The 14,974-nt window shown below is 36.0% G+C and overlaps 1 protein-coding gene across 1 annotated transcript; it reads left to right on the top strand.

Annotated features, from left to right (window-relative positions):
- Positions 1 to 8,201: 8,201 nt before the first annotated feature.
- Positions 8,202 to 12,065, top strand: LOC129269745 (uncharacterized). Its single transcript, XM_054907240.2, has 3 exons — positions 8,202 to 8,548; positions 9,636 to 9,760; positions 10,311 to 12,065. The coding sequence occupies exons 1-3, from the start codon at positions 8,416 to 8,418 to the stop codon at positions 10,428 to 10,430; spliced, it is 378 nt and encodes a 125-aa protein (XP_054763215.2). The 5' UTR covers positions 8,202 to 8,415; the 3' UTR covers positions 10,431 to 12,065.
- The last annotated feature ends 2,909 nt before the right edge of the window (positions 12,066 to 14,974 follow it).

The following is a 14,974-nucleotide window of genomic DNA, read 5'->3' on the forward strand; positions in this document are numbered from 1 at the left end:
CATTTATTTTATATTGTGCACAGCCAACTTATATATTCCTTCAAAACGTTTCTGTTCAATAATTAATTATTTAACTTGGACTTTTTTTCCTATAAAACCTGCCAAAGACTTATAATCAGAACATATGCTGTATTGAAACAGGAATGAGCAAGCATAAATGTTCATCAATGCCAAGAACTAACACACAAAGCAATTTCAATGTGTGCCCCCTCCCTCCCATTCATAATTTTCACAAAACCCACATTACATCATTCAATACAATCCCTTAAACACATCCTAAACCTTGATGCTCATCTCTCCTTTCCCTTCAACTCCCTTCCCCCGCCCCCCTCCTTCTACCCCTGCTCCAGACAATTCCTAGCATGGACGTTTCTCTAATTTTCTGATTACCCTCTAACCCCTTTTCTTTACATATAACTAGATAATAATACAGAAATATAATACTTCTATCAGGAAAGTGGGAGGTTAGAAGTCTTAGAACCTCCAACTTGCCTACGTTTATTAATATATATACTACCCTTTGTTTAAAAATAAACTCAGAGACAAAAGTCTATGAAGGCATGCAATTATGAAAAAAAAATAAAGGTACAAAACTACCTGTAAAACTAATTTCAAATATATTTATGAAACACATGGTTTGAAAAGGATATGGCCAACAGATGAGCTGTATACACCAGAGCCTTGGGTACCAGGTCTGTTTGAAGCAATAGAAGATCTTGTCATATAGTCCAGGAAACATTACCTCATCTCCTCCATCGGCCTCAGTCTCATCACTGATGGTTACCCCGTCCCTCTCCGCTCTAGGAGAATTGGAACTCTGGTCCTGGGAGCCTGGGGAACCCTTTTTGGTGCTCCCGTCTCGTTCCACAATTTGCTCCTCCGGTGGGGTGCGAATTCGCACGTTTCCTCTGGATTCCTCACTCATCTTGGATTTAGACTGTACTTGCCAAGGAAAGAAGGAGTTTGTAAGGTAGATATAGCCAAAGACAAGTAAATACCACCAGGCTCAGGTCTTCTTCAAACTAGTAGTAGTATTGCTTGTCCATGTTTGTTCCAAAATTTGCTATGTCTACCTTCACAATTCTTCTGGTGACCCGCACAAGATGAACCCAAGAATATCAGAGATGAAATGGCTGAAATGATCCAAATTCATAACATTCCTCTCGCTCGATTCATAAGCAAACCAATAGTCGGGTCCACAGGCAAACCAAGCGGTAGCGAGCGAGCTAGCGGAGGTCAAAAGAGTCAATTAAGTGATCGGATAAAATCAGTAGAAATGACAGCGTTCGCGTGCAGGGCGTGCGGTTGGAGTTGGGTTGGTCATATTGCCATGCCTACGACCATCCACCTGGGGAGAAAATAGGCATCGAAAGATGAAGACCGCGCTCCTGCTAGAATCACCGGCGAACCATCATTTCGGAAGTTGACAATGATCATCACCTCCTCAGATTGTCACAGGATTTAAATATGAAGTTATAATTTGAATGCGAATGTGTCAAGTAAAAAAAAAAGAAATAATGCTGAATGATAATGCTAACGACGGGATTATCGAACTCCCACGAGAAACAGATCAACTTACGTGTGTACCGGTTACATGCATTAATTGTCCCCACTCGCCGATTATGATACCGTCGCATTAAAATTATCCCTTGTAAAATTTTGATAAAGATAGCATAGATCTAGTCCTGGATTTAAATGGAATTCAGAAAGGAGAAAATCTTCATAAATGACCATGATATCCGGGCATGTTTTCCATCCGTGCATTGCTCAAACAAAATACAAATTTGTTGTGTCTTTTTCTCCGTCAGCGAGTGATGACTGAACCCGGTGACTGAAGCTCTGATTTGCGAGTCATCATCTCTTTGCATGCGCACCGCGGACTAGACTCCAATACCAACATTCCACATCGTACCTCTCCAATCTCATCTGGTGCGACGAGCTGCATGATCACAATCATGCGTCAATGCGCTGCATATGATGTTATTTAAGAATTCATGCACCAAGTGCATTGTGCCGCAATATTGCCTAAAACAAGAGAGGTTTGTTATTTTTTAGTTCTTGCATTGAAGTTAGCATGAGAAATAGCAGGGGAAACAGTAGATATCGAAACTGCACCGAATATATATGAAGCGGAAATATCTCACCATACATTTAAAAAGTTTCAGGTTTCACCAGGGAGTTGAGAGTTACTCCATGGTTTCACAATGATAAATGAACAATTAAATTTACCGTTTTTATTTTTTTCCTTTTATTTGTTTTAATGAGATGGCCTTGTATTGGCATATTTCAGTTTCGAACATGCCGGAATTGATAACAGGACGTTTTATCTGATATTAGTTCTGAATTCTCTTCTTTTATTTCTTATTAAATAAGATTATTTCTTGATGCGTTTGTTTGTTTGTTTGTTTGTTTTTTTTTTTTTTGGGGGGGGGGGTCTTCCTCCTTTTAAAAGATTTGTTTTTGCTCCGGTTTATTGTAAACGTGACGATTTATTATGCAGAAGGGTAAAACTGTTTGTCAATCGCCAAATCGGACATGTTGTCAGATAGTCGGGGACATAGGTCCGTCTCAAGTTTAGACTGATAAGAAAACAGAAATAACATGTAGACCCTATAAGAGGGTAAATGGAGAATATGAATTGCTATCAGGCCTAAAAACTAGTTTATTCCCGGAATAAGACAAATTATCCCAGGAAAACACCCCATTCCCTTTATCCAATGGCATACAAATGGGGGACACCCCCCCCCCCCCCCCCATTTCAAAAGTTTCACGTCCAAGAAGATGAAAAGAAAGAAAATCGAAAAGGAAAGAGTGAAATATTACTTACTTAACTCTTAACAACAGTCTAGTAATAGATGCTTTATCACAGGGAAAAGTTAATATATTTCTGTAATTAATTTATAGAATCTGCAAATATATATATATATATATTCATCTTGTATTTTGCTTTATACTACCACAACCGACGCAGGACCTTCATTTTTATATTATATATATATATTTATGTTTATTTATATATCTACAATGACAAAATAATTCTTGTTAACTAGAATCATAGTCGTTATTTTGTATAGAAATACGAAACACTCTCGTAGATTGTATAGCCCCCAAAAATGTCCTTCTGACATAGGACTGAATTATTTCTAAAATGTGGTAGTATTCTCAAATAAATGTTCATGAATAGACAGCTCATTTCATGATCTAACTTCTATGAACATTTCATTGGTCGTGCTTCAGCGGTTTTGAATTCACACTCTGTTACAGTGGTGCATTTGAGCCCATTTGCAGCATTGTCTATGGCATGTTAACCCCCATTTTTACATCCAGAATCTGAGCAGGGACATTTCCCTAATCATATCCAGGCTCATCAAATCATAAACTTGGGCATGTTCAGAAGGACAAGAAACATAAGAAATAAGTTTGTTTGATGATTGATAAGGGAAATCAGTGCACCAACTTGAAGGAAAATGTGAATATTGGACAATGATGGATGAGTAAAATAGACTGAAAAATAAAGGGGAATCCACAAGTTAATCACCCTTTGTGAAAAGGAACTTTACCAGAGAAAACAAAATCGACCTTTTTTCTTTTAAAAAGTTACATTGAATTTACTTGACCGCAGTAGCTTATTAACTAAAAATAATAATAAAAACAACAAAAATGCAGTATTAGGCATGAAACGGACATGACCCGTTGTCTTATCATTGTGCATCTCCCGTTATCAAACATGAAATGAAATGTCAAATATAGTTTGTGATTTGATGAGCCTGGTTAGATAATAGAGATTTCCCTGGTAAGATCAGGGAATTCCTTGGTCAGAATGGTCAAAGGGGGTTGATATACTAGAAAGTGCAGGACACACAGTAGTGCTGCATGCATGCAAACTTGGAATGGGCTGAAAAGCATCACTGTTACATAATAGACTGTGAATTCAAAACCACTGAAGCGAGACCAGTGAAATTTTTGTAGAAGTTAGAACATGAGATGAGCTTCCTAGTTCCATACATTTCATAGAGAATAATTTTATTTTTTAAGTAATTTAGCCGCATATCAGAGGGACATATTTTTTGGGACGCGCTATATAAGGCAATTCAGAGTGCACTTTTGGAAGATCCGTGGTGTAGTGGTTCTGACTCTCGCCTTGTAATCAGAGGGTCGTGTGTTCGAATCCCACCACCGGAGTCTAGCGTCCTTTGGCAAGGCATGACTTTGCCACGTTCGACCCAGGTGCGAAATGGGTACACGGTAGGATGCTAAAGATATTGTATGTTTTAATTTGCCGGTGTCATTATGAGGCTGCGATGAATGCAAGGAATGCTCCCCAGGGAGTGGATATTGTGCACTTTTCGTGCAGGATTGAAATGAATCCAAGTGCCCGGGGTAATAATATGCTGTGAAGCGATATGAGCCGTTCTGGTAAAAGCGCTATATAAAAATTATATATCAACTTACTGATTTACTTATACTAACTTACATTCTTACAAAATTACTTGCTTACAGACTTATTTACGATACACTTCTTTTTATAGGACTACTTACTTTAATTATTTACTTACATAATTACTTACTAAGACCATGATACGTACCTAATGACATAAAAGTGGATATTTGCCCATTATTCTCCACCTATTTTTCGCTGTTACAGATGTATTTCTTTTTTTTCTTCCCCCTCCTCATTCTTCTTTTTCGTCTTCTTCTTCTTCTCCTTCTTCTTCATCATCATCCTTTCCTTCTTTTCTCCCTATTCCTCCTCCTCGTCCTCCTCCTCCTTCTTCTTCTTCTTTAATTTTTTTCTTCCCCCTTTCCCACCTTTTTGCCCATCATTAATTATTCACTGTTTAATCTAGAACACAAGAGGACGGTAATCCAAATCAAAGTCAAAGAGCTTCGAACTCAAACACAATGAGCTCCCGAGTCGAAGCAGATACAGCAGAACTCATATGATGAAAATAATAAGTCCCATTTCGCCAAATAATATTTACGGACGACGCCACTTTAATATGGAAAAGACTACCTATAAAATGTGACATTGTTATTATCCTTCGAATCAATTAATAACAGGCATGATAGGGGTAAAATAAAAGCTTTTGGATACCTTTTTTTTTGGGGGGAGGCATTCCCATCAAAATAGTTTTTTTGGGGAGATGTGCCCCCCCCCCCCCCACTGAAGTGACGCCCAAGCCCAATGCATATTTTCAAATATTTTATCTTCTTCAAGGATTGACCGAGGAGGGGCACTGATGAAAATGTTAACTTAACCATAAAGAAATAGGAACCATCTAAATGGATGAAAACAAATTAGAAATTCCAATGAGTGACAATATGGAAAGAAGACGTTTACGTTACGTCATTTTTTGTCAATTCAAATTACAAGGGTGATATTGAGTAACACGACCCTGGCTATCTCTTTTAGTCCTCTTCTTTCTTCTTTTTCTCTGCCTTTCTTCTTCCTTCTATTATCCTTTTCTCTATTTATTCGGACTTTACAATCACACCAACCCCCTGAAGTTCATCACTAGTACTCTAGTATAGTACAGTCACACCAAAGAAATTGATCTTAGATCGATCAAGCTATTGCATTATTTCGAATGATATCATTCGATTGGTTTGGGGTCTGTTTAAGTGATGTTACTGCAACAAGAAGCATGTCAGAAGTCATTTGGCATAAACCAACCAGATAGAGCTGAGAAGTAAAGTATTCAAAATATGTTCGGGTGAATAGGGACCAAGAAACGAGATATCCATTAACCGGTATACAAATGAAATCACGCATGGGGTAAAAAGGATTGAATGACAAGGAAATGCAATTTAATTCGTGTAGCTTTCGATTTCGAAAGAAGAACAAAAGAAAACACCTGCAGGTGGGCTGTAGCCTTTTGTGGCGACTTGTGATGCCGCCAGTTCTATGGGAAAAGTGAATAGTGATAATTGTGTTAAAATAGATAATTTCGAATATTTCAAATTTCACTTGATCCCAAAATGTGCGTATTAAACATATGACGAAATATATCCCAAAGCCTTATTCTGTCCTGAAATTGGGCGAATTATGATATAACAGTTTCAAAATGTGAAAAACCTCCGTCAAAATTTGACAATTTTTAAATCAATGTTTTACAAATAGACCAGTTCGTAGTTACTTCATGGACAATTTTGGTCAAATGACCTTTCATTTCTTTTACTATGATAGGCAGATTTCAAAGCAAGATATTACGTAAGCTTGCCTTACATAGCAGGATGAAGAAATTGAATAGACCAGGTGACTAGAATAGCACACCAATGAACACTTTATGAAGGTATTTGTTGCATTCCTACTTTGAATGCACATCATATAGCATGTTGCACAATGTACTTGGCAAACTGTAAAATACCAGTCGTTCGTGGACGCATTGTTTTTTTTTGGGGGGATGTAAATGAAAACCACTATTCAAAAGAATATATGAATAATCAAGACATCAAAGTTGGTGCTTATCTCATTAGATTTTAAACCACCATGTCACTTTAGTACAAATGACCTTCCTCTGATCATGCGTAGAATCTTTTGATCATGCGCAGAAAGGAACTACGAACTGGCTTATTTCCACACATCACTTGAAACATCTATTCTTGCTTTCTCCCATAAATGTTAGCAATGTGTCTGCTCATAATATCCGACCAGAGGCACCGAAAAATAGCTTTCATTACAAAATATTTTCTATTGTATCTGACCAGTAAGTCTGTAGTTAGGTAGGAATCCTTTGTCTACAAGAAAAAGCCAATGAAACACATGCCTGACATATTTTACCCCTGCGGCATCAAACGTGGCTTTAAAAATAAAATGAGTGAGATGGTATTCCGTCACTTTTACCTCCATGATTCACGCAACAACCATGCACTGTCGTATAGATGAGCGGGGGTGGGTGGGGATCCCCCCCCCCCCCCCAAAAAAAAGGGGGTGGACTTTTTCGACCGGAGGAAGACATTGAAAAGAAAGAAAGTGAAATGAAAGGATTCACCAACGAGAGAGGATACTTTGTTTTTTGTCGCAAAATGAGAACTTGATTTTAAGCAAGTAGAATTTTTTGCTCCCTCTGGGGCCCGTTTCTCAACACCTGGACAAGTTAGTCATATCTTTATCCACCAACCATGGAGTTAGTTCCAATCTTACTAAACCCGTTTCACGAAAGGCTTCCTAACTAAAATACCTTGATATCGATACTATCGGTAAAATGAACAGACGAGACGTAGCCTTAGTCACAAAATAGCCTAATTTTCAAAAAGAAAAATTATGACAAAATTGCAAATATTGTGATGAATTGGGAAATACATCTTTTCAAAATAACAGCACATGTAAATTATGCATCATACATACTTAGACCATGAAGATTGGAGCATTCAGTTGCTGAGAAAATTAAATTATTAATAATTCATTCCATGACTAGAAAATCACATGTGGACGTTGAGATGGGTACCCCCGGAACATCGAATTTTAATAGTTTACGAAAGTAAACCATAACGGTTTTCTTTGTAAAATGATGATAATTATACGCCCTTCTACGGTTCCATACATCATCAAACTATAGTTTAATATTTTTTTAAAAATCTTTGATACCGAAACATGCAATTTGACAAATTCTATGCATAAATTAGAGATAGAATTTATCCAAATGTTAATAGGGGTCTGAAAACGACAAATACGAGTCAAGTTATGGATGGCCTGAAGTGGTATAATCTTTATCGATTAAATCATTTCACTATTTCAAACTGAATGGTTTTGTGGCGTTTTACTAACAGTTTTCATAGTTTCTTTGTATTAGAATTATCATTTAATGCATTATCCCACTTGTTTTGTGATGTAATTTCAACCTCTATGATTGATTACGTAAGATCATTATTTTCAAATATCTAGGCACTTTTGCATGTCATAGTCTACCCACGTGATGCCACTACGTCATTAAGAAAAAAGTTATGACAGCTTCGGAGGTGTCATAAATATTTAGTGAGGTTGTTGTACCCGATCTTGGTAAAGAGGGCTTCGTGAAACGGTTAGCGGACAAGTAGCTCACTATCTCCGATTTAGTCAAGAAGTTAGACTTATGACGGTGTTGAGAAACGGGCCCCTATTCATCAACTTCATCCAGTACCTAATATTATCCCCCACCAAGATTTTGACTCATTACGCCATTGACTGAAATATATTGCAGTTCAATTCGCATACATTCCATGTTGTATCAGGTAAACTTTGGGTACGACGACCTTTGTTAAGAAGCTTGGCTATTTTCATTGTTTGTAAACCGGAGTGAGGCTCATGATTGTCCAGTTTTTAGGCCGATCACCATTTTTTCCTGGAATGTTAGTTAAAATAGCTTGCATGTTCGCTGTCTTTTTAAATCGCGACTGGTGTTACTCGACTTGGGAAGGTTTTTAAGTTATTTCATCATGGCTGTATCTTCATACTTGATGCTGTTTGCGGTTATCTATTACATTGTGTCAACATCATCACTGAAGACCAAGAAGGATGAGGTCATCAGAATTAAATCGAATCCCTACACGGATTTCAAACGGAAAGACAGTAAGATATTGGTTGAAATTAAATGTCGTTGCATGATTTTTAAAAGAGTACTTGCAAACATTACTGACTGATTTGTTTTTTTAAGTTTTAAGACTAAAGATCTCATAGTTCTATCTTTTAAAATAAAAGTATTTTTTGACAAGATAACGTATTCCTCGAAAACGAGAATTATGAGACAGAAGAGAAGTGGGAACAGTGATCGCTTGGCATAAATTCGTAGGTAGGATGGGTGGATTTTATTAAATTTGTTTATATGTTTCTCGATAAAATTTAGTGGAAATCGTAAGCGAAAGGTATTAGGACTCGAACTCTCTTTATTTTCTTATTGTGTTACATTAATAATTATTAACTTCACGTAACTCAATCCCATCACTTTATCCTCTCTTCCTCCTACTAATCCTCATCCTCGATATTACTATTGTCCTAATCGTCGTCATGCCCATTATCATCATTCCATCATCGTCGTTGTAATCATCATCATCATCATTACCATCATCATCATCATCATCACCATCATCAATATCAACATCATCATCCTCATCACCATCATCATCAGCAGCAGCAGCAGCATCATCATCCTCATCTTCATCAGCATCACTACCACCATCATCATCATCATCATCATCATCGGCATCATCATCCCAATCTTCTTCATCATCATGATTATCATGATCATCATCATCATCATGATATCATCATCATCATCATCATCATCATCGTCATCTGCTGCTGCTGCTTTAGTTACTTCCAATCGCTTTAAGTTTAGGCTTAGTACTGTCTCTGCTTTTCTTTTCCTTTTCCCTCAACACTTCTGTCCTTTCTTGCGCCCCTCAATGTGGCTCCCAGAACGTCGTGCCTCATTTTCCATAGCCACTGCCGATATTTTGATTTAAAAAAAATGGTAATATCTTCAGGAATTATAAAATCTTTCTCAATGTGTTGTGATGAGCATTGGCGGTACCCCCTTGAATTTTTTAGAGGACCCCCCCCCAAAAAAAAAATCACGAAATCTTATTCTCACGGACTTGTCTTACCCAAGTAATTATTTGAAGAACTTTCTTGTTATTATGAACGTTTATGATTACAGTTACAGATATCGATTTGGAAGAGGAGGTTATCGATATCGCTCTTGGAGACCAGAGGACAGAGGTTTGGTCAGAGATCGTTATGACACCGGAGCTAAAAGCAAACAAGATGTCACTAAATAAAAAGGTAAGCCTCATACAGGTTGTTTGGTTTGGGTCGTGGTTCGGAATACACGTATATAGTTGTGTTTGTTTGTGTGCTACATGTGTTATATTAGAGTGTAGGAAAACAAAAGCAACATTTGGGAAAAATCACTCTTCAACAAGGAAAAGGACTATGTTGTGACTTTCAAAATGGTGTCGTTTTTTAACTTTGAAAATATATTCTTTGCATACCGTAATCATAACAACATCGGTACAATATGTAAAGGAATTGACCGGTTGGCTCCAGTATTATGTGACATTATTAATTTATGTTAATTATGTTACAGGGTCATAGGTTTTGTAAGGGGGACCACATGCTGTTCCATGAGTAATCAATGCATGATTTTATGTGACAAATGTTTTGAAGATACATGTATCATCATACATTGGAAACTACAAAGATTAATGATTAATCTTAGGTCAGACTGATTTTCACTTGGTAGAGGTTTATCTTCTTTTGCGCGGGGGGGGGGGGGTCATCACATTTTTAGCATCTCTTCAATCTATCTCTTTTTTTTTGGTTCAATTTACAGCACAAACCTGCCAAGGAACGTAAAATGAAACTCCACGGGAAGAAAGGACGTCCTCTGGATAAGAAACAGAAAGAAACACCTTTCGAGAAATACCTACCTGGAAGAAACTCCAAAGTTTGAAGGACTTAGGAGTAATAATTTTCATTGGAGAATCTTAGCCTATTTAGCATTTGAAATAGCCTAAAATCTGTAGCTAATATGCCTTCACGTATCTGTTGTTGTGAAGCCCATGCATAAGACTACACGTGTGCTTGTGTGGTATGGGGAACATTGTACGAGCAATTGTGGTATTTCAGGTTCTCGGATGTTGTTACCATGGCAATCGATGACTTTTACTAGTCTGATTTGGCACCCCTTATACCAATCTCTTATTGTTCGCAGATTTACTATATTATATTGAATCTAATCATTAACCAAATATAAGGAAATATGAAATAGACATCTATATCATTTTGCATTTTGTTGTAAAAAAGAATGATGGATCATTGTGTCTGTTTAATACGCATATAGATCAGAGAAAATTATCAACTATATATACATATACAATTAGGGAAGGGAAGATTCACGTCTACTTGAGCGGGGGGGGGGGGGGGGGCACTGAAAAAAATGTGAAAAAAGTATGGCCTAAAAAAGGTAATCACTCCATTCATATTTCTCCTGACGCGGGTTAGGGGGCGTATTATATTTTTTACATCTTTCTATTGTATATTCCAAAATTGTCACATTTTCTTCTCTAAATGGACAATTGGTTTACCACTAACATGAAATGATGTCACATTTTGGGTTCTACATCTTTGGTATCCCATTATCTTTTTTTTTGGTTGGGGGGGGGGGGGGGGGGGTGAGTGGGTCGGAGTGGCAATTTGAGTGCATTGTGTTTCGGGTAATATGTGTATTAACTAAAAATCATAGTTCATTGAATACAGGCCTATGCCAAAGCGATTGACCCTATCAAGTATGCATGCCGTCATCAATATTAGGTTTGAGCCTAATTATTTTTCCCTTTACAATAACATTGCCCATGGTGTTAGTAAAATTGTCAAAAACAATCTTAATAGCTAATCCAACTGTCGTTTGAATTTCTGATGTATATTTCGTGAATAAAGTAATATACTCTTGTCATCAACTTGTGAATCATTATTATTGCTACCTTGCTTGTATTGTGGATGATGGGAAGTTAATTTGTCATAAAATAAAAAAAATGATCTGCGACTAAACATAGTTCAAAAAGTAATTTACTCCTTAATTAAACTGGCAAACCCTTTTAAAAGAAAAAAAAGTTTTATCAAAATACACTCTAAAAAACACATAAGGCGAAAAGGGTGTAAAATGTTGGAAGGGGCTGAGGGGAGACGTTTTCCACCACTATTAAAGGGATGGTCCGGGCTGAAAGTATGTATAGCTTAATACATAGAGTAGAATTCACTGAGCAAAATGCCGAAAATTTCATCAAAATCGGATAACAAATAATAAAGTTATTAAAGTTTAAAATTTATTAGCAATATGTTGTGAAAACAGTCGTCATGAATATTCATTAGGTGGGCTGATGATGTCAGATCTCCACTTTCCGTTTTCTTATGTTATTACATAAAATCATAATTTTTTCATTATTTCATACTTGTGCGAATAATATGTCTCCCTTATAATGAAGTAAGTTGCAGCAATAAATATCTAATGCACTAAATCAGTTGTCAATTTAATTTGTCTAGTTCTTGGAGGAAAAAATTTGAATAAACTTAGCTTCATATAATAAAATACGATTGGCTCTTGTGATAAGCTGAAATTAGCATTTAATATCCAATACTTGCTCACTCGTGCATGTCCCAACGAATACTTTTTATTCAATTTTGTTTGCACTGATGTTAGTGAGATTGGAACACATTAGTTTAGGCCCCGTTTAGGCCCATACTGCACAAAAAAGAAACACTTTAGTTTAAAATAAAAAGAAGAAGCAACCAAAATAATTACGCCCTTTCTTGTTAGGGAAATATTTTTTGTGTGTTTTGACTTAACAGTTGCAAGAGTATATATTTTTTCGGGGGGGGGGGGGGGAGTAGGCAGTTTATAATCACTCGCGTCGCGTGCGGGTTCGTAATCACTCGCGTTTTGAATTGTTGGCGATTTTTTTTATTTCGGTGCGATTTTTTTTTAACGGTGTCTTCAATGGGACAGACATGCAGGGAAAATAAAATGAAATTGAAACTCGAGTTTCGTTTTAAGCCGGCAATTAAGTGCCTTAAAATAAAATGTACTCGACTACTGTTTTAACATAACAAACAAGCAAATCAGCCATGTGGCTCAACTAACTTAGAATAGATCCGGACTTCTACTGTGTCTTATACGAGGACTCCGAGTCGGAACTTGCCATATCTGCCACATCGATATTACATCGTATCATTCCCATATGCGGACATGCCTGCATGCAATGGCCCCAAGGCGACCGGACCCGGCCGCGGTCGGACACGACGTGCATCGGTAGCATGGAGCAAGCTAACGTGAGTCGAGCTTAGTTAGATCCCACGTTATATATGAGGCGCCGATTGTACCAATATTATATAGAACAATTATTTGTTATGTAATCATTATTCATCAAGTAATAACTATTATTTATATATAATTTACATTCTATTTGTAAATAATTACTATTATATAAAATAACATTTCTAATTATTTATATATAATTCCAAGTAATACTTCATTACTTGTAAATAATAATAGTTCGACATTCCATTATTTATAAATAATGATTATTTGTTTTTCATTATCTATAAATAATAATTTTTGTGTTTCATTATTTATAAATAATGACACTGCATACTTCATTATTTATTAATAATTGCAATTCGTTTTTTATTATTTATAAATAAGTTTGTCGAGTTTTCTATTATTTGTAAATGATAATTATCTATTAACAACGCCAGTGCACATTTCTTTATTTATAAATAATTTGTTGAGTTTCCCATTATTTATAAATAATGAAAATTCATCGTGTTTCATTATTTATAAATAAAATTTTTGTTTGAATATCCCATTATTTATAAATAATCATTATTTATAAACGATTTTTTTTACAGTTTGCCATTATATACAAATAATCGTTATCTATATACAAATAACCATTATTTATAAATAATGAAAAAAAAATAATCATTATTTATAAATAATGAAAAACAAATAATCATTATTTATTAATAATGAAAAACAAATTATCATTATTCATAAATAATGAAAAAAAAAATCATTATTTACAAATAATTAAAAAGAAATAATCATTATTTCTAAATAATGAAAAACAAACAATCAGTATTTATAAATAATGAAAAACAAATAATCATTATTTATAAATAATGAAAAACAAATAATCATTATTTATAAATAATGAAAAACAAATAATCAGTATTTATAAATAATGAAAAACAAATAATCATTATTTATAAATAATAGAATGTCGAACTATTATTATTTACAAATAATGAAGTATTACTTGGAATTATATATAGATAATTATAAATTTTATTTTATATAATAGTAATTATTTACAAATAGAATGTAAATTATATATAAATAATAGTTATTATTTAATGAATAATGATTATGTAACAAATAATTGTTCTATATAATATTGGTACAATCGGCGCCTCATATGTAACGTGGGATCTAACTCAGCTCGACTCACGTTAGCTTGCTCCATGCTACCGATGCACGTCGTGTCCGACCGCGGCCGGGTCCGGCCGCCTTGGGGCCATTGCATGCAGGCATGTCCGCATATGGGAATGATACGATGTAATATCGATGTGGCAGATATGGCAAGTTCCGACTCGGAGTCCTCGTATAAGACACCGTAGAAGTCCGGATCTATTCTAAGTTAGTTGAGCCACATGGCTGATTTGCTTGTTTGTTATGTTAAAACAGTAGTCGAGTACATCTTATTTAAGGCACTTGCCGGCTTAAAATGAAACTCGAATTTCAATTTCATTTTATTTTCCCAGCGTGTTTGTCCCAGTGAAGACACCGTTAGAAAAAAAATCGCACCGAAATGAAAAAAAAAATCGTCAAAAATAAAAAAACGCGTGTGATTACCAACGCGACGCGAGTGATTACGAACGCGAGTGAATATAATAAGCCGGGGAGTAGGAGTCGACAGAAGTAAGAGAAGGGAGGGTCGCCCATATTATAATGATAATGATAAACAAATGGAGAGGGAGAGAGAAAGACGGGGGGTATATAATTTTGTGTAAAGGGCCTATAGGCCTACTTAAATATGTGTCTCACGTTATGAAAGTTTGGTATAATGTTTAAGATGAAATTAAACATAATTCTAGAATCAGTGGCGTTATGAACAAAACATTTTGAGGGTGACAACCATGCATATTATTATAGCGGATTGAGCAAAAGTAAAAATAAATCATAACCTAATCTAATCTAATTTTTGGATAGATTTTGACACAACACTCAGAAAATAGTATAATCCGGGGGGGGGGGGCACTCGACCAAAAAAGTGGTAGGGGTGTGCCGCGGGCGAGACAAAAAACGGGGGCCTTGGAGCGGGCTCATTTTAAAAAGGAGAGTCCTCGGAACGGGCTTCGGAACTACAAATGTTTGTGAAAACGGGGGTCCTTGGAACGGGTCGCCTGCGTGCGAGTGCGTATGCATCCCTTCCGGCG

The sequence above is a fragment of the Lytechinus pictus genome, chromosome 10 (genome assembly GCF_037042905.1).
Source record: "Lytechinus pictus isolate F3 Inbred chromosome 10, Lp3.0, whole genome shotgun sequence".
In the NCBI taxonomy this organism is placed as follows: Eukaryota; Metazoa; Echinodermata; class Echinoidea; order Temnopleuroida; family Toxopneustidae; genus Lytechinus; species Lytechinus pictus.

What these genes read in the sequence shown, in the direction of transcription:
- LOC129269745 (XM_054907240.2), top strand. Translation starts at nt 8,416, where the DNA reads ATGGCTGTATCTTCATACTTGATGCTGTTTGCGGTTATCTATTACATT. An exon ending in GGATTTCAAACGGAAAGACA is followed by an intron (nt 8,549 to 9,635) that starts GTAAGATATTGG and finishes TTATGATTACAG; the next exon opens with TTACAGATATCGATTTGGAA. An exon ending in AGATGTCACTAAATAAAAAG is followed by an intron (nt 9,761 to 10,310) that starts GTAAGCCTCATA and finishes TTCAATTTACAG; the next exon opens with CACAAACCTGCCAAGGAACG.